A 25,404-nucleotide genomic window follows, 5' to 3' on the forward strand; every position below is an offset into this window, starting at 1 on the left:
TGTAAATATGACCTTCCTGACAGATCGAATGTAAATTAAACTTCGAAAATACCAGAATGAGTTCCCGGCTCATTCTGCTTGATTTATTATATTTTATCATTTTTATAACAAAGTTACACTTCACATCTGGTCAAGTCGTGTTCCATCTACATTCCCCAGTATCTCCACTTGTACATATGACCCTCCTGACAGATCGAATGTAAATTAAACTTCGTAAATACCGACATATCCATTATTAAGAAGCCTATCAACGTACGATGACTAAACGGAGCGAAAAAAGCGTATAAAAGACGCCATGTTTGTCCTCATTATTATTTTAATTATTTTTTATTAATATTCGAATGTGTTTTCCATCACATCTGAAACTGTAACTATTCCAGTAGCTTGGTTTTAGGTTGTGTTTTGTTAAGTACTCCTTGTCTCTCTTTTCCAGGTCCCTTTTAACTATTTACACTTCACTACCTTCTCGCTGAGTTCCCGCCTCATTCTGCTTGATTTCTTACATTTTATCATTTTTATACCTCAGTTACACTTCACATCTGGTCAAGTCGTGTTCCATCTACATTCCCAAGTATCCCCACTTGTACATATAACCCTCCTGACAGATCGAATGTAAATTAAACTTCGAAAATACCGATATATCCATTCCTAAGAAGCCTATCACAGTACGATGACCAAACGGAGCGAAAAAAGCGTATAAAAGACGCCATTTTTGTCCCAGTTATTATTATAATTATTTTTTATTAATTTTCGAATGTGTTTTCCATCACATCTGAAACTGTAACTATGCCAGTAGCTTGGTTTTAGGTTGTGTTTTGTTTAGTAGTCCTTGTCGCTCTCTTCCAGGTCCTTTTTAACTATTTACACTTCACTACCTTCTCGCTGAGTTCCCGCCTCATTCTGCTTGATTTCTTACATTTTATCATTTTTATACCACAGTTACACTTCACATCTGGTCAAGTCTTGTTCCATCTACATTCCCGAGTGTCCCCACTTGTAAATATGACCTTGTTGACACATCGAATGTAAATGAAACTTCCTAAATACCGAAATATCTATTATTAAGAAGCCTTTCAAAGTACGATGACCAAACGGAGCGAAAAAAGCGTATAAAAGACGCCATTTTTGTCCTAATTATTATTGTAATTATTTTTTATTAATATTCGAATGTGTTTTCCATCACATCTGAAACTGTAACTATTCCAGTAGCTTGGTTTTAAATTGTGTTTTGTTTATTACTCCTTCTCTTTCTCTTCCAGGTCCCTTTCAACTATTTACACTTCAATACCTTCTTGCTGAAATCCCGCCTCATTCTGCTTGATGTATGTATATTTTTTTTCATTTTTATAACACAGTTACACTTCACATCTGGTCAAGTCGTCTTACATCTACAATCCCAAGTATTCCTACTTGTAAATACGACCTCCCTGACAGATCGAATGTAATTTAAACTTACTAAATACCGAAATATCCATTATTAAGAAGCCTATCAAAGTATGATGACCAAACGGAGCGAAAAAAGCGTATAAAAGACGCACTTTTTTCCCCAATTATTATTCTAATTATTTTATATTATTATTCGAATGTGTTTTCCACCACATCTGAAACTGTAACTATTCCAGTAGCTTGGTTTTAGGTTGTGTTTTGTTAAGTACTCCTTGTCTCTCTTTTCCAGGTCCCTTTTAACTATTTACACTTCACTACCTTCTCGCTGAGTTCCCGCCTCATTCTGCTTGATTTCTTACATTTTATCATTTTTATACCTCAGTTACACTTCACATCTGGTCAAGTCGTGTTCCATCTACATTCCCAAGTATCCCCACTTGTACATATAACCCTCCTGACAGATCGAATGTAAATTAAACTTCGAAAATACCGATATATCCATTCCTAAGAAGCCTATCACAGTACGATGACCAAACGGAGCGAAAAAAGCGTATAAAAGACGCCATTTTTGTCCCAGTTATTATTATAATTATTTTTTATTAATTTTCGAATGTGTTTTCCATCACATCTGAAACTGTAACTATGCCAGTAGCTTGGTTTTAGGTTGTGTTTTGTTTAGTAGTCCTTGTCGCTCTCTTCCAGGTCCTTTTTAACTATTTACACTTCACTACCTTCTCGCTGAGTTCCCGCCTCATTCTGCTTGATTTCTTACATTTTAGCATTTTTATACCACAGTTACACTTCACATCTGGTCAAGTCTTGTTCCATCTACATTCCCGAGTGTCCCCACTTGTAAATATGACCTTCCTGACACATCGAATGTAAATGAAACTTCCTAAATACCGAAATATCTATTATTAAGAAGCCTTTCAAAGTACGATGACCAAACGGAGCGAAAAAAGCGTATAAAAGACGCCATTTTTGTCCTAATTATTATTGTAATTATTTTTTATTAATATTCGAATGTGTTTTCCATCACATCTGAAACTGTAACTATTCCAGTAGCTTGGTTTTAAATTGTGTTTTGTTTATTACTCCTTCTCTTTCTCTTCCAGGTCCCTTTCAACTATTTACACTTCAATACCTTCTTGCTGAAATCCCGCCTCATTCTGCTTGATGTATGTATATTTTTTTTCATTTTTATAACACAGTTACACTTCACATCTGGTCAAGTCGTGTTACATCTACAATCCCAAGTATTCCTACTTGTAAATACGACCTCCCTGACAGATCGAATGTAATTTAAACTTACTAAATACCGAAATATCCATTATTAAGAAGCCTATCAAAGTATGATGACCAAACGGAGCGAAAAAAGCGTATAAAAGACGCACTTTTTTCCCCAATTATTATTCTAATTATTTTATATTATTATTCGAATGTGTTTTCCACCACATCTGAAACTGTAACTATTCCAGTAGCTTGGTTTTAGGTTGTGTTTTGTTAAGTACTCCTTGTCTCTCTTTTCCAGGTCCCTTTTAACTATTTACACTTCACTACCTTCTCGCTGAGTTCCCGCCTCATTCTGCTTGATTTCTTACATTTTATCATTTTTATACCTCAGTTACACTTCACATCTGGTCAAGTCGTGTTCCATCTACATTCCCAAGTATCCCCACTTGTACATATAACCCTCCTGACAGATCGAATGTAAATTAAACTTCGAAAATACCGATATATCCATTCCTAAGAAGCCTATCACAGTACGATGACCAAACGGAGCGAAAAAAGCGTATAAAAGACGCCATTTTTGTCCCAGTTATTATTATAATTATTTTTTATTAATTTTCGAATGTGTTTTCCATCACATCTGAAACTGTAACTATGCCAGTAGCTTGGTTTTAGGTTGTGTTTTGTTTAGTAGTCCTTGTCGCTCTCTTCCAGGTCCTTTTTAACTATTTACACTTCACTACCTTCTCGCTGAGTTCCCGCCTCATTCTGCTTGATTTCTTACATTTTAGCATTTTTATACCACAGTTACACTTCACATCTGGTCAAGTCGTGTTCCATCTACATTCCCGAGTGTCCCCACTTGTAAATATGACCTTCCTGACAGATCGAATGTAAATTAAACTTCGAAAATACCAGAATGAGTTCCCGGCTCATTCTGCTTGATTTATTATATTTTATCATTTTTATAACAAAGTTACACTTCACATCTGGTCAAGTCGTGTTCCATCTACATTCCCCAGTATCTCCACTTGTACATATGACCCTCCTGACAGATCGAATGTAAATTAAACTTCGTAAATACCGACATATCCATTATTAAGAAGCCTATCAACGTACGATGACTAAACGGAGCGAAAAAAGCGTATAAAAGACGCCATTTTTGTCCTCATTATTATTTTAATTATTTTTTATTAATATTCGAATGTGTTTTCCATCACATCTGAAACTGTGACTATTCCAGTAGCTTGGTTTTAAGTTGTGTTTTGTTTATTACTCCTTGTCTTTCTCTTCCAGGTCCCTTTCAACTATTTACACTTCAATACCTTCTTGCTGAAATCCCGCCTCATTCTGCTTGATGTATGTATATTTTTTTCATTTTTATACCACAGTTACACTTCATATCTGGTCAAGTCGTGCTACATCTACAATCTCAAGTATTCCTACTTGTAAATACGACCTCCCTGACAGATCGAATGTAATTTAAACTTACTAAATAACGACAAATCCATTATTAAGAAGCCTATCAAAGTACGATGACCAAACGGAGCGAAAAAAGCGTTTAAAAGACGCCATTTTTGTCCCATTTATTATTCTAATTATTTTTATATTAATATTCGAATGTGTTTTCCACCACGTCTGAAACTGTAACTATTCCAGTAGCTTGGTTTTACGTTGTGTTTTGTTAAGTACTCCTTGTCGCTCTCTTCCGGGTCCCTTTTAACTATTTACACTTCACTACCTTCTCGCTGAGTTACAGTCTTATTCTGCTTGATTTATTTATATTTCATCATTTTTATACCACAGTTACACTTCACATCTGCTCAAGTCGTGTTCCATCTACATTCCCAAGTATCCCCACTTGTACATATGACCCTCCTGACAGATCGAATGTAAATTAAACTTCGTAAATACCGAAATATCCATTATTAAGAAGCCTATCAACGTACGATGACCAAACGGAGCGAAAAAAGCGTATAAAAGACGCCATTTTTGTCCTAATTAATATTTTAATTATTTCTATTAATATTCGAATGTGTTTTCCATCACATCTGAAACTGTAACTTTTCCAGTAGCTTGGTTTTAAATTGTGTTTTGTTTATTACTCCTTGTCTTTCTCTTCCAGGTCCCTTTCAACTATTTACACTTCAATACCTTCTCGCTGAGTTCCCGCCTCATTCTGCGTGATTTCTTACATTTTATCATTTTTATACCACAGTTACACTTCACATCTGGTCAAGTCGTGTTCCATCTACATTCCCGAGTGTCCCCACTTGTAAATATAACCTTCCTGACAGATCGAATGTAAATTAAACTTCCTAAATACCGAAATATCTATTATTAAGAAGCCTATCAAAGTAAGATCACCAAACGGAGCGACAAAAGCGTATAAAAGACGCAATTCTTGCCCCAATTTTTATTGTAATTATTTTTATATTAATATTCGAATGTGTTTTCCATCACATCTGAAACTGGAACTATATCAATAGCTTGGTTTTAGGTTGTATTTTGTGAATTCCTCCTTGTCTTTCTGCTCCAGGTCCCTTTCAACTATTTACACTTCATTACCTTCTCATTCTGCTTGATTTATTATATTTTATCATTTTTATACCAAAGTTACACTTCACATCTTGTCAAGTCGTGTTCCATCTACATTCCCCAGTATCTCCACTTGTACATATGACCCTCCTGACAGTTCGAATGTAAATTAAACTTCGTAAATACCGATATATCCAATACTAAGAAGCCTATCAACGTACGATGACCAAACGGAGCGAAAAAATCGTATAAAAGACGCCATTTTTGTCCTAATTATTATTATAATTATTTTTTATTAATATTCGAATGTGTTTTCCATCACATCTGAAACTGTAACTATTCCAGTAGCTTGGTTTTAAATTGTGTTTTGTTTATTACTCCTTGTCTTTCTCTTCCAGGTCCCTTTCAACTATTTACACTTAAATACCTTCTTGCTGAAATCCCGCCTCATTCTGCTTGATGTATGTATATTTTTTTCATTTTTATACCAGAGTTACACTTCATATCTGGTCAAGTCGTGTTACATCTACAATCTCAAGTATTCCTACTTGTAAATACGACCTCCCTGACAGATCGAATGTAATTTAAACTTACTAAATAACGACAAATCCGTTATTAAGAAGCCTATCAAAGTAAGATGACCAAACGGAGCGAAAAAAGCGTCTAAAAGACGCCATTTTTGTCCCAATTATTATTATAATTATTTTTATATTAATATTCGAATGTGTTTTACACCACATCTGAAACTGTAACTATGCCAGTAGCTTGGTTTTAGGTTGTGTTTTGTTAAGTAGTCCTTTTCGCTCTCTTCCAGGTCCCTTTTAACTATTTACACTTCACTACCTTCTCGCTGAGTTCCCGCCTCATTCTGCTTGATTTCTTACATTTTATCATTTTATACCACAGTTACACTTCACATCTGGTCAAGTCGTGTTCCATCTACATTCCCGAGTGTCGCCACTTTTAAATACGACCTCCCTGACAGATCGAATGTAATTTAAACTTACTAAATAACGACAAATCCATTATTAAGAAGCCTATCAAAGTACGATAACCAAACGGAGCGAAAAAAGCGTATAAAAGACGCCATTTTTGTCCCAATTATTAATCTAATTATTTTTTATTATTATTCGAATGTGTTTTCCACCACGTCTGAAACTGTAACTATTCCAGTAGTTTGGTTTTAAATTGTGTTTTGTTAAGTACTCCTTGTCGCTCTCTTCCGGGTCCCTTTTAACTATTTACACTTCACTACCTTCTCGCTGAGTTCCCGCCTCATTCTGCTTGATTTCTTACATTTTATCATTTTATACCACAGTTACACTTCACATCTGGTCAAGTCGTGTTACATCTACAATCCCAAGTATTCCTACTTGTAAATACAACCTCCCTGACAGATCGAATGTAATTTAAACTTACTAAATAACGACAAATCCATTATTAAGAAGCCTATCAAAGTACGATGACCAAACGGAGCGAAAAAAGCGTATAAAAGACGCCATTTTTGTCCCAATTATTAATCTAATTATTTTATATTATTATTCGAATGTGTTTTCCACCACGTCTGAAACTGTAACTATTCCTGTAGCTTGGTTTTAAGTTGTGTTTTGTTTATTACTCCTTGTCGCTCTCTTCCGGTCCCTTTTAACTATTTACACTTCACTACCTTCTCGCTGAGTTCCAGTCTCATTCTGCTTGATTTATTTATATTTCAACATTTTTATACCACAGTTACACTTCACATCTGGTCAAGTCGTGTTCCATCTACATTCCCAAGTATCCCCACTTGTACATATAACCCTCCTGACAGATCGAATGTAAATTAAACTTCGTAAATACCGAAATATCCATTACTAAGAAGCCTATCAAAGTACGATGACCAAACGGAGCGAAAAAAGCGTGTAAAAGACGCCATTTTTGTCCCAGTTATTATTATAATTATTTTTTATTGATTTTCGAATGTGTTTTCCATCACATCTGAAACTGTAACTATTCCAGTAGCTTGGTTTTACGTTGTGTTTTTTTAAGTACTCCTTGTCGCTCTCTTCCGGGTCCCTTTTAACTATTTACACTTCACTACCTTCTCGCTGAGTTCCAGTCTCATTCTGCTTGATTTATTTATATTTCAACATTTTTATACCACAGTTACACTTCACATCTGCTCAAGTCGTGTTCCATCTACATTCCCAAGTATCCCCACTTGTACATATGACCCTCCTGACAGATCGAATGTAAATTAAACTTCGTAAATACCGATATATCCAATATTAAGAAGCCTATCAACGTACGATGACCAAACAGAGCGAAAAAAGCGTATAAAAGACGCCATTTTTGTCCTAATTATTATTATAATTATTTTTTATTAATATTCGAATGTGTTTTCCATCACATCTGAAACTGTAACTATTCCAGTAGCTTGGTTTTAAATTGTTTTTTTAAGTACTCCTTTTCGCTCTCTTCCGGGTCCCTTTTAACTATTTACACTTCACTACCTTCTCGCTGAGTTCCTGCCTCATTCTGCTTGATTTCTTACATTTTATCATTTTTATACCACAGTTACACTTCACATCTGGTCAAGTCATGTTCCATCTACATTCCCGAGTGTCCCCACTTGTACATATGACCTTCCTGACAGATCGAATGTAAATTAAACTTCCTAAATACCGAAATATCTATTATTAAGAAGCCTATCAAAGTACGATGACCAAACGGAGCGACAAAAGCGTATAAAAGACGCAATTCTTGTCCCAATTTTTATTGTAATTCTTTTTATATTAATATTCGAATGTGTTTTCCATCACATCTGAAACTGGAACTATACCAGTATCTTGGTTTTAGGTTGTATTTTGTAAATTCCTCCTTTTCTTTCTGCTCCAGGTCCCTTTCAACTATTTACACTTCATTACCTTCTCGCTGAGTTCCCGGCTCATTCTGCTTGATTTATTATATTTTATCATTTTTATAACAAAGTTACACTTCACATCTGGTCAAGTCGTGTTCCATCTACATTCCCCAGTATCTCCACTTGTACATACGACCCTCCTGACAGTTCGAATGTAAATTAAACTTCGTAAATACCGATATATCCAATATTAAGAAGCCTATCAACGTACGATGACCAAACGGAGCGAAAAAATCGTATAAAAGACGCCATTTTTGTCCTAATTATTATTATAATTAGTTTTTATTAATATTCGAAAGTGTTTTCCATCACATCTGAAACTGTAACTATTCCAGTAGCTTGGTTTTAAATTGTGTTTTGTTTATTACTCCTTGTCTTTCTCTTCCAGGCCCCTTTCAACTATTTACACTTAAATACGTTCTTGCTGAAATCCCGCCTCATTCTGCTTGATGTATGTATATTTTTTTCATTTTTATACAACAGTTACACTTCATATCTGGTCAAGTCGTGTTACATCTACAATCTCAAGTATTCCTACTTGTAAATACGACCTCCCTGACAGATCGAATGTAATTTAAACATACTAAATAACGACAAATCCATTATTAAGAAGCCTATCAAAGTAAGATGACCAAACGGAGCGAAAAAAGCGTCTAAAAGACGACATTTTTGTCCCAATTATTATTATAATTATTTTTATATTAATATTCGAATGTGTTTTACACCACATCTGAAACTGTAACTATGCCAGTAGCTTGGTTTTAGGTTGTGTTTTGTTAAGTAGTCCTTGTCGCTCTCTTCCAGGTCCCTTTTAACTATTTACACTTCACTACCTTCTCGCTGAGTTCCCGCCTCATTCTGCTTGATTTCTTACATTTTATCATTTTATACCACAGTTACACTTCACATTTGGTCAAGTCGTGTTCCATCTACATTCCCGAGTGTCCCCACTTGTAAATATGACCTTCCTGACAGATCAAATGTAAATTAATCTTCCTAAATACCGAAATATCCATTATTAAGAAGCCTATCAAAGTACAATGACCAAACGGAGCGAAAAAAGCGTATAAAAGACGCCATTTTTGTCCTAATTATTATTATAATTATTTTTTTATTAATATACGAGTGTGATTTCCATCACATCTGAAACTGTAACTATTCCAGTAGCTTGGTTTTAAGTTGTGTTTTGTTTATTACTCCTTCTCTTTCTCTTCCAGGTCCCTTTCAACTATTTACACTTCAATACCTTCTTGCTGAAATCCCGCCTCATTCTGCTTGATGTATGTATATTTTTTTCATTTTTATACCACACTTACACTTCACATCTGGTCAAGTCGTGTTACATCTACAATCCCAAGTATTCCTACTTGTAAATACGACCTCCCTGACAGATCGAATGTAATTTAAACTTACTAAATAACGACAAATCCATTATTAAGAAGCCTATCAAAGTACGATGACCAAACGGAGCGAAAAAAGCGTATAAAAGACGCCATTTTTGTCCCAATTATTAATCTAATTATTTTATATTATTATTCGAATGTGTTTTCTACCACGTCTGAAACTGTAACTATTCCAGTAGCTTGGTTTTAGGTTGTGTTTTGTTAAGTAGTCCTTGTCGCTCTCTTCCAGGTCCCTTTTAACTATTTACACTTCACTACCTTCTCGCTGAGTTCCCGCCTCATTCTGCTTGATTTCTTACATTTTATCATTTTATACCACAGTTACACTTCACATCTGGTCAAGTCGTGTTCCATCTACATTCCCGAGTGTCGCCACTTGTAAATACGACCTCCCTGACAGATCGAATGTAATTTAAACTTACTAAATAACGACAAATCCATTATTAAGAAGCCTATCAAAGTACGATAACCAAACGGAGCGAAAAAAGCGTATAAAAGACGCCATTTTTGTCCCAATTATTAATCTAATTATTTTTTATTATTATTCGAATGTGTTTTCCACCACGTCTGAAACTGTAACTATTCCAGTAGTTTGGTTTTAAATTGTGTTTTGTTAAGTACTCCTTGTCGCTCTCTTCCGGGTCCCTTTTAACTATTTACACTTCACTACCTTCTCGCTGAGTTCCCGCCTCATTCTGCTTGATTTCTTACATTTTATCATTTTATACCACAGTTACACTTCACATCTGGTCAAGTCGTGTTACATCTACAATCCCAAGTATTCCTACTTGTAAATACAACCTCCCTGACAGATCGAATGTAATTTAAACTTACTAAATAACGACAAATCCATTATTAAGAAGCCTATCAAAGTACGATGACCAAACGGAGCGAAAAAAGCGTATAAAAGACGCCATTTTTGTCCCAATTATTAATCTAATTATTTTATATTATTATTCGAATGTGTTTTCCACCACGTCTGAAACTGTAACTATTCCTGTAGCTTGGTTTTAAGTTGTGTTTTGTTTATTACTCCTTGTCGCTCTCTTCCGGGTCCCTTTTAACTATTTACACTTCACTACCTTCTCGCTGAGTTCCAGTCTCATTCTGCTTGATTTATTTATATTTCAACATTTTTATACCACAGTTACACTTCACATCTGGTCAAGTCGTGTTCCATCTACATTCCCAAGTATCCCCACTTGTACATATAACCCTCCTGACAGATCGAATGTAAATTAAACTTCGTAAATACCGAAATATCCATTACTAAGAAGCCTATCAAAGTACGATGACCAAACGGAGCGAAAAAAGCGTGTAAAAGACGCCATTTTTGTCCCAGTTATTATTATAATTATTTTTTATTGATTTTCGAATGTGTTTTCCATCACATCTGAAACTGTAACTATTCCAGTAGCTTGGTTTTACGTTGTGTTTTTTTAAGTACTCCTTGTCGCTCTCTTCCGGGTCCCTTTTAACTATTTACACTTCACTACCTTCTCGCTGAGTTCCAGTCTCATTCTGCTTGATTTATTTATATTTCAACATTTTTATACCACAGTTACACTTCACATCTGCTCAAGTCGTGTTCCATCTACATTCCCAAGTATCCCCACTTGTACATATGACCCTCCTGACAGATCGAATGTAAATTAAACTTCGTAAATACCGATATATCCAATATTAAGAAGCCTATCAACGTACGATGACCAAACAGAGCGAAAAAAGCGTATAAAAGACGCCATTTTTGTCCTAATTATTATTATAATTATTTTTTATTAATATTCGAATGTGTTTTCCATCACATCTGAAACTGTAACTATTCCAGTAGCTTGGTTTTAAATTGTTTTTTTAAGTACTCCTTGTCGCTCTCTTCCGGGTCCCTTTTAACTATTTACACTTCACTACCTTCTCGCTGAGTTCCTGCCTCATTCTGCTTGATTTCTTACATTTTATCATTTTTATACCACAGTTACACTTCACATCTGGTCAAGTCATGTTCCATCTACATTCCCGAGTGTCCCCACTTGTACATATGACCTTCCTGACAGATCGAATGTAAATTAAACTTCCTAAATACCGAAATATCTATTATTAAGAAGCCTATCAAAGTACGATGACCAAACGGAGCGACAAAAGCGTATAAAAGACGCAATTCTTGTCCCAATTTTTATTGTAATTCTTTTTATATTAATATTCGAATGTGTTTTCCATCACATCTGAAACTGGAACTATACCAGTATCTTGGTTTTAGGTTGTATTTTGTAAATTCCTTCTTTTCTTTCTGCTCCAGGTCCCTTTCAACTATTTACACTTCATTACCTTCTCGCTGAGTTCCCGGCTCATTCTGCTTGATTTATTATATTTTATCATTTTTATACCACAGTTACACTTCACATCTGGTCAAGTCGTGTTCCATCTACATTCCCGAGTGTCCCCACTTGTAAATATGACCTTCCTGACAGATCGAATGTAAATTAATCTTCCTAAATACCGAAATATCCATTATTAAGAAGCCTATCAAAGTACAATGACCAAACGGAGCGAAAAAAGTGTATAAAAGACACCATTTTTGTCCTAATTATTATTATAATTATTTTTTTATTAATATACGAGTGTGTTTTCCATTACATCTGAAACTGTAACTATTCCAGTAGCTTGGTTTTAAGTTGTGTTTTGTTTATTACTCCTTCTCTTTCTCTTCCAGGTCCCTTTCAACTATTTACACTTCAATACCTTCTTGCTGAAATCCCGCCTCATTCTGCTTGATGTATGTATATTTTTTTCATTTTTATACCACACTTACACTTCACATCTGGTCAAGTCGTGTTACATCTACAATCCCAAGTATTCCTACTTGTAAATACGACCTCCCTGACAGATCGAATGTAATTTAAACTTACTAAATAACGACAAATCCATTATTAAGAAGCCTATCAAAGTACGATGAACAAACGGAGCGAAAAAAGCGTATAAAAGACGCCATTTTTGTCCCAATTATTAATCTAATTATTTTATATTATTATTCGAATGTGTTTTCCACCACGTCTGAAACTGTAACTATTCCAGTAGCTTGGTTTTAGCTTGTGTTTTGTTAAGTACTCCTTGTCGCTGTCTTCCGGGTCCCTTTTAACTATTTACACTTCACTACCTTCTCGCTGAGTTCCCGCCTCATTCTGCTTGATTTCTTACATTTTATCATTTTTATACCTCAGTTACACTTCACATCTGGTCAAGTCGTGTTCCATCTACATTCCCGAGTGTCCCCACTTGTAAATATTACCTTCCTGACAGATCGAATGTAAATTAAACTTCCTAAATACCGAAATATCTATTATTAAGAAGCCTATCAAAGTACGATGACCAAACGGAGCGACAAAAGCGTATAAAAGACGCAATTCTTGCCCCAATTATTATTGTAATTATTTTTATATTAATATTCGAATGTGTTTTCCACCACATCTGAAACTGGAACTATACCAGTAGCTTGGTTTTAGGTTGTATTTTGCAAATTCCTCCTTGTCTTTCTGCTCCAGTTCCCTTTCAACTATTTACACTTCATTACCTTCTCGCTAAATTCCCGGCTCATTCTGCTTGATTTATTATATTTTATCATTTTTATACCAAAGTTACACTTCACATCTGGTCAAGTCGTGTTCCATCTACATTCCCAAGTATCCCCACTTGTACATATAACCCTCCTGACAGATCCAATGTAAATTAAACTTCGTAAATACCGAAATATCCATTACTAAGAAGCCTATCAAGGTACGATGACCAAACGGAGCGAAAAAAGCGTATAAAAGACGCCATTTTTGTCCTAATTATTATTATAATTATTTTTTATTAATATTCGAATGTGTTTTCCATCACATCTGAAACTGTAACTATTCCAGTAGCTTGGTTTTAAATAGTGTTTTTTTAAGTACTCCTTTTCGCTCTCTTCCGGGTCCCTTTTAACTATTTACACTTCACTACCTTCTCGCTGAGTTCCTGCCTCATTCTGCTTGATTTCTTACATTTTATCATTTTTATACCACAGTTACACTTCACATCTGGTCAAGTCATGTTCCATCTACATTCCCGAGTGTCCCCACTTGTACATATGACCTTCCTGACAGATCGAATGTAAATTAAACTTCCTAAATACCGAAATATCTATTATTAAGAAGCCTATCAAAGTACGATGACCAAACGGAGCGACAAAAGCGTATAAAAGACGCAATTCTTGTCCCAATTTTTATTGTAATTCTTTTTATATTAATATTCGAATGTGTTTTCCATCACATCTGAAACTGGAACTATACCAGTATCTTGGTTTGAGGTTGTATTTTGTAAATTCCTTCTTTTCTTTCTGCTCCAGGTCCCTTTCAACTATTTACACTTCATTACCTTCTCGCTGAGTTCCCGGCTCATTCTGCTTGATTTATTATATTTTATCATTTTTATACCACAGTTACACTTCACATCTGGTCAAGTCGTGTTCCATCTACATTCCCGAGTGTCCCCACTTGTAAATATGACCTTCCTGACAGATCGAATGTAAATTAATCTTCCTAAATACCGAAATATCCATTATTAAGAAGCCTATCAAAGTACAATGACCAAACGGAGCGAAAAAAGTGTATAAAAGACACCATTTTTGTCCTAATTATTATTATAATTATTTTTTTATTAATATACGAGTGTGTTTTCCATTACATCTGAAACTGTAACTATTCCAGTAGCTTGGTTTTAAGTTGTGTTTTGTTTATTACTCCTTCTCTTTCTCTTCCAGGTCCCTTTCAACTATTTACACTTCAATACCTTCTTGCTGAAATCCCGCCTCATTCTGCTTGATGTATGTATATTTTTTTCATTTTTATACCACACTTACACTTCACATCTGGTCAAGTCGTGTTACATCTACAATCCCAAGTATTCCTACTTGTAAATACGACCTCCCTGACAGATCGAATGTAATTTAAACTTACTAAATAACGACAAATCCATTATTAAGAAGCCTATCAAAGTACGATGAACAAACGGAGCGAAAAAAGCGTATAAAAGACGCCATTTTTGTCCCAATTATTAATCTAATTATTTTATATTATTATTCGAATGTGTTTTCCACCACGTCTGAAACTGTAACTATTCCAGTAGCTTGGTTTTAGCTTGTGTTTTGTTAAGTACTCCTTTTCGCTGTCTTCCGGGTCCCTTTTAACTATTTACACTTCACTACCTTCTCGCTGAGTTCCCGCCTCATTCTGCTTGATTTCTTACATTTTATCATTTTTATACCTCAGTTACACTTCACATCTGGTCAAGTCGTGTTCCATCTACATTCCCGAGTGTCCCCACTTGTAAATATTACCTTCCTGACAGATCGAATGTAAATTAAACTTCCTAAATACCGAAATATCTATTATTAAGAAGCCTATCAAAGTACGATGACCAAACGGAGCGACAAAAGCGTATAAAAGACGCAATTCTTGCCCCAATTATTATTGTAATTATTTTTATATTAATATTCGAATGTGTTTTCCACCACATCTGAAACTGGAACTATACCAGTAGCTTGGTTTTAGGTTGTATTTTGCAAATTCCTCCTTGTCTTTCTGCTCCAGTTCCCTTTCAACTATTTACACTTCATTACCTTCTCGCTAAATTCCCGGCTCATTCTGCTTGATTTATTATATTTTATCATTTTTATACCAAAGTTACACTTCACATCTGGTCAAGTCGTGTTCCATCTACATTCCCAAGTATCCCCACTTGTACATATAACCCTCCTGACAGATCCAATGTAAATTAAACTTCGTAAATACCGAAATATCCATTACTAAGAAGCCTATCAAGGTACGATGACCAAACGGAGCGAAAAAAGCGTATAAAAGACGCCATTTTTGTCCTAATTATTATTATAATTATTTTTTATTAATATTCGAATGTGTTTTCCATCACATCTGAAACTGTAACTATTCCAGTAGCTTGGTTTTAAATAGTGTTTTGTTAAGTACTCCTTGTCGCTGTCTTCCGGGTCCCTTTTAACTATTTACACTTCACTACCTTCTCGCTGAGTTCCCGCCTCATTCTGCTTGATTTCTTACATTTTATCATTTTTATACCACAGTTACACTTCACATCTGGTCAAGTCGTGTTCCATCTACATTCCCGAGTGTCCCCACTTGTAAATATTACCTTCCTGACAGATCGAATGTAAATTAAACTTCCTAAATACCGAAATATCTATTATTAAGAAGCCTATCAAAGTACGATGACCAAACGGAGCGACAAAAGCGTATAAAAGACGCAATTCTTGCCCCAATTATTATTGTAATTATTTTTATATTAATATTCGAATGTGTTTTCCACCACATCTGAAACTGGAACTATACCAGTAGCTTGGTTTTAGGTTGTATTTTGCAAATTCCTCCTTGTCTTTCTGCTCCAGTTCCCTTTCAACTATTTACACTTCATTACCTTCTCGCTAAATTCCCGGCTCATTCTGCTTGATTTATTATATTTTATCATTTTTATACCAAAGTTACACTTCACATCTGGTCAAGTCGTGTTCCATCTACATTCCCAAGTATCTCCACTTGTACATATGACCCTCCTGATAGATCGAATGTAAATTAAACTTCGTAAATACCGACATATCCATTATTAAGAAGCCTATCAAGGTACGATGACCAAACGGAGCGAAAAAAGCGTATAAAAGACGCCATTTTTGTCCTAATTATTATTTTAATTATTTTTTATTAATATTCGAATGTGTTTTCCATCACATCTGAAACTGTAACTATTCCAGTAGCTTGGTTTTAAGTTGTGTTTTGTTTATTACTCCTTCTCTTTCTCTTCCAGGTCCCTTTCAACTATTTACACTTCAATACCTTCTCGCTGAGTTACAGTCTCATTCTGCTTGATTTCTTTATATTTCATCATTTTTATACCACAGTTACACTTCACATCTGGTCAAGTCGTGTTCCATCTACATTCCCAAGTATTCCCACTTGTACATATAACCCTCCTGACAGATCGAATGTAAATTAAACTTCGTAAATACCGAAATATCCATTACTAAGAAGCCTATCAAAGTACGATGACCAAAGGGTTCGAAAAAAGCGTATAAAAGACGCCATTTTTGTCCGAGTTATTATTATAATTATTTTTTATTAATTTTCGAATGTGTTTTCCATCACATCTGAAACTGTAACTATTCCAGTAGCTTGGTTTTAGGTTGTGTTTTGTTAAGTAGTCCTTGTCGCTCTCTTCCAGGTCCCTTTTAACTATTTACACTTCACTACCTTCTCGCTGAGTTCCCGCCTCATTCTGCTTGATTTCTTACATTTTATCATTTTATACCACAGTTACACTTCACATCTGGTCAAGTCGTGTTCCATCTACATTCCCAAGTATCCCCACTTGTACATATAACCCTCCTGACAGATCGAATGTAAATTAAACTTCGTAAATATCGAAATATCCATTATTAAGAAGCCTATCAAAGTACGATGACCAAACGGAGCGAAAAAAGCGTATAAAAGACGCCATTTTTGTCCTAATTATTATTATTATAATTATTTTTTATTAATATTCGAATGTGTTTTCCATCACATCTGAAATGGTAACTATTCCAGTAGCTTGGTTTTAAGTTGTGTTTTGTTTATTACTCCTTCTCTTTCTCTTCCAGGTCCCTTTCAACTATTTACACTTCAATACCTTCTTGCTGAAATCCCGTCTCATTCTGCTTGATGTATGTATTTTTTTTTCATTTTTATACCACAGTTACACTTCACATCTGGTCAAGTCGTGTTACATCTACAATCCCAAGTATTCCTACTTGTAAATACGACCTCCCTGACAGATCGAATGTAATTTATACTTACTAAATAACGACAAATCCATTATTAAGAAGCCTATCAAAGTATGATAACCAAACGGAGCGAAAAAAGCGTATAAAAGATGCCATTTTTGTCCCAATTATTAATCTAATTTTTTTATATTATTATTCGAATGTGTTTTCCACCACGTCTGAAACTGTAACTATTCCAGTAGCTTGGTTTTAAGTTGTGTTTTGTTTATTACTCCTTGTCGCTCTCTTCCAGGTCCCTTTCAACTATTTACACTTCAATACCTTCTCGCTGAGTTCCAGTCTCATTCTGCTTGATTTATTTATATTTCATCATTTTTATACCACAGTTACACTTCACATCTGGTCAAGTCGTGTTCCATCTACATTCCCAAGTATCCCCACTTGTACATATAACCCTCCTGACAGATCCAATGTAAATTAAACTTCGTAAATACCGAAATATCCATTACTAAGAAGCCTATCAACGTACGATGACCAAAGGAGCGAAAAAAGCGTATAAAAGACGCCATTTTTGTCCCAGTTATTATTATAATTATTTTTTATTAATTTTCGAATGTGTTTTCCATCACATCAGAAACTGTAACTATTCCAGTAGCTTGGTTTTAAATTGTGTTTTGTTAAGTACTCCTTGTCGCTCTCTTCCGGGTCCCTTTTAACTATTTACACTTCACTACCTTCTCGCTGAGTTCCCGCCTCATTCTGCTTGATTTCTTACATTTTATCATTTTTATACCACAGTTACACTTCACATCTGGTCAAGTCGTGTTCAATCTACATTCCCGAGTGCCCCCACTTGTAAATATGACCTTCCTGACAGATCAAATGTAAATTAAACTTCCTAAATACCGAAATATCTATTATTAAGAAGCCTATCAAAGTACGATGACCAAACGGAGCGACAAAAGCTTATAAAAGACGCAATTCTTGCCCCAATTTTTATTGTAATTATTTTTATATTAATATTCGAATGTGTTTTCCACCACATCTGAAACTGGAACTATACCAGTAGCTTGGTTTTAGGTTGTATTTTCTAAATTCCTCCTTGCCTTTCTGCTCCAGGTCCCTTTCAACTATTTACACTTCATTACCTTCTCGCTGAGTTGCCGGCTCATTCTGCTTGATTTATTACATTTTATCATTTTTATACCAAAGTTACACTTCACATCTGGTCAAGTCGTGTTCCATCTACATTCCCAAGTATCTCCACTTGTACATATGACCCTCCTGACAGATCGAATGTAAATTAAACTTCGTAAATACCGAAATATCCATTATTAAGAAGCCTATCAACGTACGATGACCAAACGGAGCGAAAAAAGCGTATAAAAGACGACATTTTTGTCCCAATAATTATTCTAATTATTTTTATATTAATATTCGAATGTGTTTAACACCACATCTGAAACTGTAACTATTCCAGTAGCTTGGTTTTAAATTGTGTTTTGTTTATTACTCCTTGTCTTTCTCTTCCAGGTCCCATTCCACTATTTACACTTAAATACCTTCTTGCTGAATTCCCGCCTCATTCTGTTTGATGTATGTATATTTTTTTCATTTTTATACCACAGTTACACTTCACATCTGGTCAAGTCGTGTTACATCTACAATCCCAAGTATTCCTACTTGTAAATACGACCTCCCTGACAGATCGAATGAAATTTAAACTTACTAAATAACGACAAATCCATTATTAAGAAGCCTATCAAAGTACGATGACCAAACGGAGCGAAAAAAGCGTATAAAAGACGCCATATTTGTCCCAAATATTAATCTAATTATTTTATATTATTATTCGAATGTGTTTTCCACCACATCTGAAACTGTAACTATTCCAGTAGCTTGGTTTTACGTTGTGTTTTGTTAAGTACTCCTTGTCTTTCTCTTCCAGGTCCCTTTCAACTATTTACACTTAAATACCTTCCTGCTGAAATCCCGCCAATTCTGTTTGATGTATGTATATTTTTTTCATTTTTATACCACAGTTACACTTCATATCTGGTCAAGTGTGTTACATCTACAATCCCAAGTATTCCTACTTGTAAAAACGACCTCCCTGACAGATCGAATGTAATTTAAACTTACTAAATAACGACAAATCCATTATTAAGAAGCCTATCAAAGTACGATGACCAAACGGAGCGAAAAAAGCGTATAAAAGACGCCATTTTTGTCCTAATTATTATTATAATTATTTTTTATTAATATTCGAATGTGTTTTCCCTCCCATCTGAAACTGTAACTATTCCAGTAGCTTGGTTTTAAGTTGTGTTTTGTTTATTACTCCTTCACTTTCTCTTCCAGGTCCCTTTCAACTATTTACACTTCAATACCTTCTCGCTGAGTTCCAGTCTCATTCTGCTTGATTTATTTTTATTTCATCATTTTTATACCACAGTTACACTTCACATCTGGTCAAGGCGTGTTCCATCTACATTCCCAAGTATCCCCACTTGTACATATAACCCTCCTGACAGATCGAATGTAAATTAAACTTCGTAAATACCGAAATATCCATTACTAAGAAGCCTATCAAAGTACGATGACCAAACGGACCGAAAAAAAGCGTATAAAAGACGCCATTTTTGTCCCAGTTATTATTATAATTATTTTTTATTAATTTTCGAATGTGTTTTCCATCACATCTGAAACTGTAACTATTCCAGTAGCTTGGTTTTAAATTGTGTTTTGTTAAGTACTCCTTGTCGCTCTCTTCCGGGTCCCTTTTAACTATTTACACTTCACTTCTGGCTGAGTTCCCGCCTCATTCTGCTTGATTTCTTACATTTTATCATTTTATACCACAGTTACACTTCACATCGGGTCAAGTCGTGTTCCATCTACATTCCCAAGTGTCCCAACTTGTAAATATGACCTTCCTGACAGATCGAATGTAAATTAAACTTCACTAAACTAAAAGACGCAATTCTTGCCCCAATTATTATTCTAATTATTTTATATTATTATTCGAATGTGTTTTCCACCACATCTGAAACTGTAACTATTTCAGTAGCTTGGTTTTAGGTGGTGTTTGGTTAATTATTCCTTGTTTTTCTCCTCCGGTTCCCTTTTAACTATTTTCACTTCACTACCTTCTTGCTGAAATCCCGCCTCATTCTGCTTGATTTATCATGTTTTATTATTTTTATACCACAGTTACACTTCATATCTGGTCATGTCGTGTTCCACCTACTATCCCAAGTATCCCCACTTGTAAATTCGACTTCCCTGAAAGATCGAATATAAATTAAATTTCCTAAATACCGAAATGTCCATTATTAAGAAGCCTATCAAAGTACGATGAACAAGCGGAGCGAAAAAAGCGTATAAAAGACGCCATTTTTGGCCCAATTATTATAATTCTGATTATTTTTTCATATTACAATGCGTTTTACACCACATATGAAACTGTTACTGTGCCAGTAGCTTTGTATTAGGTGGTGTTTTGTTAATTATTCCTTGTTTTTCTCCTACTGTTCCCTTTTAACTATTTTCACTTCACTACCTTCCCGCTGAGTTCACGTCTCATTCTGCTTGATGTATGTATATATTTTTCATTTTTATACGACAGTTACATTTCACATCTGGTCAAGTCGCGTTCCATATGCAATCCCAAGTATCCCCACTTGTAAATTCGACCTCCCTGACAGATCGAATGTAATTTAAACTTCCTAAATACCGAAATATCCATTATTAAGAAGCCTATCAAAGTACGATGACCAACCCGAGCAAAAATGGCTTGTAAAACGTGCCATTACCCTACCTTCTTCTTATTCTGCTTGATTTATGTAACTTTTTCTCTGTTTTGTACCACAGCAACTTCACATCTGGTCAAGTCGTGTTCCATCTACAATCCCAAGTATCCCCACTTGTAAGTACCATCTCACTGACAGATCGAATGTAATTTATTCTTTTTAAAAACGACATATCCATTCATAAGAAGGCTATCAAAGTAAGATGGCAAAATGGAGCGAAAATGGCATGTAAAAGATGCCATTGTTTTGCCAATTATTATTTTTTTAATATTAGAATTTGTTTTCCACCACATCTGAAACTAGTCCAATAGCTTGATTTCACGTGTTTTTTTTTTATCCTTTTCCTTCTCTTCCTCTAGCTTTACAAACAAATCTGAGCCACAGTCTATAACTTGATATTAGCTGTGATTTAAACACATGACACAACTTGATTGCAATGTTCATCAAAGCAGAAGACGATGACTATCTGTCCCCATAGTAATAACCAACCATCAGAGTTAAAACTTTGCTCTAAAATAGTCAGAACTCTGAAGCTCATATGATATCAGTCTGGGTTGGATCAATTTGATTTATTCTTTAGGCAGGGGAGATTCAGAAGAGAGACTTTCTGTATGGCATGACGACTTCTTTTTCATCTGACAGAAAAAGAGTCTTGGGGCTTTCCCAAATGAACCAAACCTTGTTATCTGCCCAGCATGGGTAGGGCTGAGGGTCATATGTGGTTTACTGAGGGCACCAGGCCAAACGGAAAATGAATTGCTCAGAAAACCCACACCATCAGATCTTCTAGAATAAGGAATGGAAGAGCATGGATGATGAAGTGGAGGCTTTGCGTTAAGGGAAGAAGCTCAGCTAAATGAGTCCTCACGCTGACCTTCCAGAATGGTCTCTTCAGTGCAGATGAAGATCCAGAAACCCAGATCCAGCTGAAAACCAGGTTCCTGAAACAGAACTGCAGTGTTCGAATCATCAAAACTGCTGGAAAGAGTGAAGATCTCAAACACCAAGCCATTGTTCATGATCTTTGTGCTGTGATATATTGATGTAGAACATTTCAGCAGTTCTAGACACAATTCCCACTTTAATCCAAATGTGGTTATTTATATAGCACTTTATTACTGTGAACCGAGACTTTGCTGGCTTTATAGAGAAACCCCCCCCCCAGTGTATTTTAATGTTGACATGTCCTTTTAGGAATTAACGTGGCTCTCAGAATCTTCACAGTTGACAGTGGAACAACATAAAAAACAGAAAAGTGTGCTGTAGCTTTGCCAATATCAAACTAATAAAATATATCAGCTAAGGGTAGCCTGTCTTAGTCTGAGGTAACAATATTAGTCGTCTGAGAATCATATGAGCAGTTTGATTGGTTGTTTGCTCATATGAGCAGTTTTATGTCACACACACACATTTATAATAAAAATAATAAAGTATAGCATAAGAATAATGGACATGAATAAACTTCTGGTGCAGTAGATCCATATTCCCGCATGGTTACATACTTTTAATAATGCTAATGAGCTACACTATATGGACAAAAATTATTTGGACACCTGCACATTCATTATTTATTCTACAATCAAGGATATTGAAAAAGAGCATATCCTGTTTTTGTTGGAGTAACTGTTTCTACTGTCCAAGGAAGATGGGCTTTTTGCTAGATTCTGGTGCAGGATGTTGGATTACCACCCCACCTCATCATCCTCAAATCCCCAACTCATCTGAAAAGTATTAGATGGAGAACCATCATTCCAGAGAACACAGTTCCACTGTTCCACAGCTCAATGCTGGGGGGCTTTATACCCTTCGATGCCATTCCACAATGCTAGCATTAGATGTATAGAGTCTCCTGTTAGACAACTTATCCCAAAGCTACTTAATTGGATTAGCTATTGAGAAGTGGTGTCCACAAACTTTAGTGTGGGTCCGGTAGTGTACAATTCCAAAAACTTTTTTTTTCTGATATTCCATATCTCAGACTCCGTGTATCTCAGTTACAGTCATTGTGAAAACTAGTCTCACAATGCACAGTCTTAACGTAATCAAGTCTAGACTAGTTAAATGTATGTTCTTGTTTTTCTATCAAATAAAGATTGCTATTCTTAACACTGATGATAATTTTCTAGGAATTAAAAGCATCTACCATGAACTGAAAGATAAGCACTGAGCTACTTATAACTTCAGAAAGCAGCAAACCTGTGAATGTGTTTCTGGGTGTGTGATGTGGGTTGGGCTTTACACACAGAACTGACCCACATTTGAGTTATTGCTAGCTGTGATTAAAACACATGAAACAATGAGATAATTATCAGAGTAGAACAGGATGCCTACCTGTCCCTTTAGTGACAGAGCTGACCACCTTCCCCTCAATCTTAGCCTGATGCTCTAGACTTTACGTTGATGGTAAGACAGATAATTACTATATTTCCACCACACCCAATCTTTCAGGCTTTCTTTCTTCTCCCACACATAGGGGAGGTGCAGTTAGGCTGATCCAGAAAAAAAAACAAAAACTCCAAGCTCATTCTCTGTCCATTTTGGGCAGGGTTTTCCTGGTCCTATGTGGGTCAGAGAGAAAGAATGAGATGCTCCTAGAGTCAGGGGCACTACATGGTCTCTGGCTGAAAGGGCAACAAACACAAACCCCGCTCCATCAGATCTTTAGATAAAAGAAAAAAAAAATCTCCAAAGCAGGTTTTATGTTCTGATGCTAAGACTTGGTTTGCTGCTACAGTCTTCTCTATTGAGAACACCATTTACATCACGCACCTTTCGAAGACTTATCATAATTGCTATGTCCGATTGGCTGCTTATTAAACAGGAAAATATATTCCAAAAAGGTGGGAGAATGTGGATAAAGTAGTGAATGCTTTGCATTGTGGGAAGTAATCACAAAAGCACTGTGGGCTGACAGATAAGCTCAGATAAATGATTCTTCGGGCTGATCTTCTAGACTGGACTGTTTGGAGCAGATGAAGATCTCAGAGCCCAGGTCCAGCTGACAACCAGGTTACCAGGGAAAAAAAAAACTGCAGTATTAGAATCATCAAAGCTGCTTTAAAGAATGAAGATGTCGATCATCAGACACTCTCCTCATGGATTTTGTGCTGGGATATTTTTATCTAGGACATTTCATCAGTTCTAGACACAATACCAACTTGATTACTGAGATGCTGCTGTTCACTTACTGTCAGTCAGCAGATGAATGAGCTGAAGTCATTCTCTGAGTTATGTTGATGTTCCAGCATCAGCGAATAGGAAGGAACACAATCCGCAGAAAAGAATGAACTATTAACTAAGAATTGGCTCACTATTAATAGGCGTGTCATGTAGGAAAAGTTTATCACTAATTAAACACCTTTCACTGCAAGACACAACGCTGAGTTCTAAAGACTAAAGCAGGGCTTCCATGATTGCTGGTTAGCATGATGTTTGGAAGGTGTTAGTGTTGAATGAGTTTGGAATCCAGAGTGGAGAAACACTGCAGGTTGAAGAGCTTTAGTTTTCATGGTTTGGTTAAAACTTTTAATTAATGAATCATAAATAAGGACATTGCTTGCAGTCAGGAAACATTAAAGCGTACACTGCTGAAATCATGCTGAAGATAAATTTGCACTATATGTTGAAAAGTTTTTACACACCCCTTTCTCAACCCCTTCCTAATGCTTTCCCTCATGGGCCACTTTTTTAAAAACACAGCCTTGTGCTTCCCCCTACTGGCCACTTTAGTAAACTTCTTTCTACATACAGGACTACATGAATGGGGAGGAAGCAGTCAGGATTGCCACACTTAACAATGATCTCCAATGGTGATTGGAGTGTGATGTTTTATGTTTTATATTATTATTATGTTTTTTTTGTTTTTTTGTTTGTTTTTTTTTACACATCCTTTAACAAATCTGGGCTGTGTTTTTTTTTTCTGTTCTTCCAGACATCAGATTGTTTATCTTAGTTACCATCACTGTGAAAACTAGTCTTATGCTTATATCCTTAACATAATCTAGTTTGAAGAGGTTCATGTTCTCATTTTTTTCTCAAGTAAGCTTATTAGCTCCTTAATAAACACCATAGCTCTTGTTTTATAGAATATATCCATGTTTTTAAAAATTCCATCATATTTCCACCTCACCCAATCAGGTTAAAAAGAGCAAAAGTAACCATCAGTGTGAAACCCTGATTTAAAATAGTAACTGTTCGGAGTCTCATGAACAATATACATTTGAGTTGGCCCAGTTTGTCTTGACCTCCACTTAGTGTCAGTGTGTTCAAGTCCCACTCAAGAATGGGGTTGGCCTGCCTTCGTCTTCCACTCAGAAAAGCGGAGCAGTTGGGTTG

At 35.6% G+C, this 25,404-nt stretch overlaps 1 protein-coding gene across 1 annotated transcript in view; it reads left to right on the forward strand.

The window, feature by feature from the left end:
• The window catches only part of LOC140562820 (uncharacterized), a 104,584-nt gene that overhangs the window by 32,876 nt on the left and 46,304 nt on the right, over nucleotides 1-25,404 (forward strand). Inside the window, exon 2 of the mRNA XM_072688675.1 lies at nucleotides 19,581-19,618. Within this exon, the coding sequence (XP_072544776.1) occupies nucleotides 19,581-19,618 (38 nt within the window). The remainder of the gene's footprint in view (nucleotides 1-19,580; nucleotides 19,619-25,404) is intronic.

The sequence above is a fragment of the Salminus brasiliensis genome, chromosome 9 (assembly GCF_030463535.1).
Source record: "Salminus brasiliensis chromosome 9, fSalBra1.hap2, whole genome shotgun sequence".
In the NCBI taxonomy this organism is placed as follows: Eukaryota; Metazoa; Chordata; class Actinopteri; order Characiformes; family Bryconidae; genus Salminus; species Salminus brasiliensis.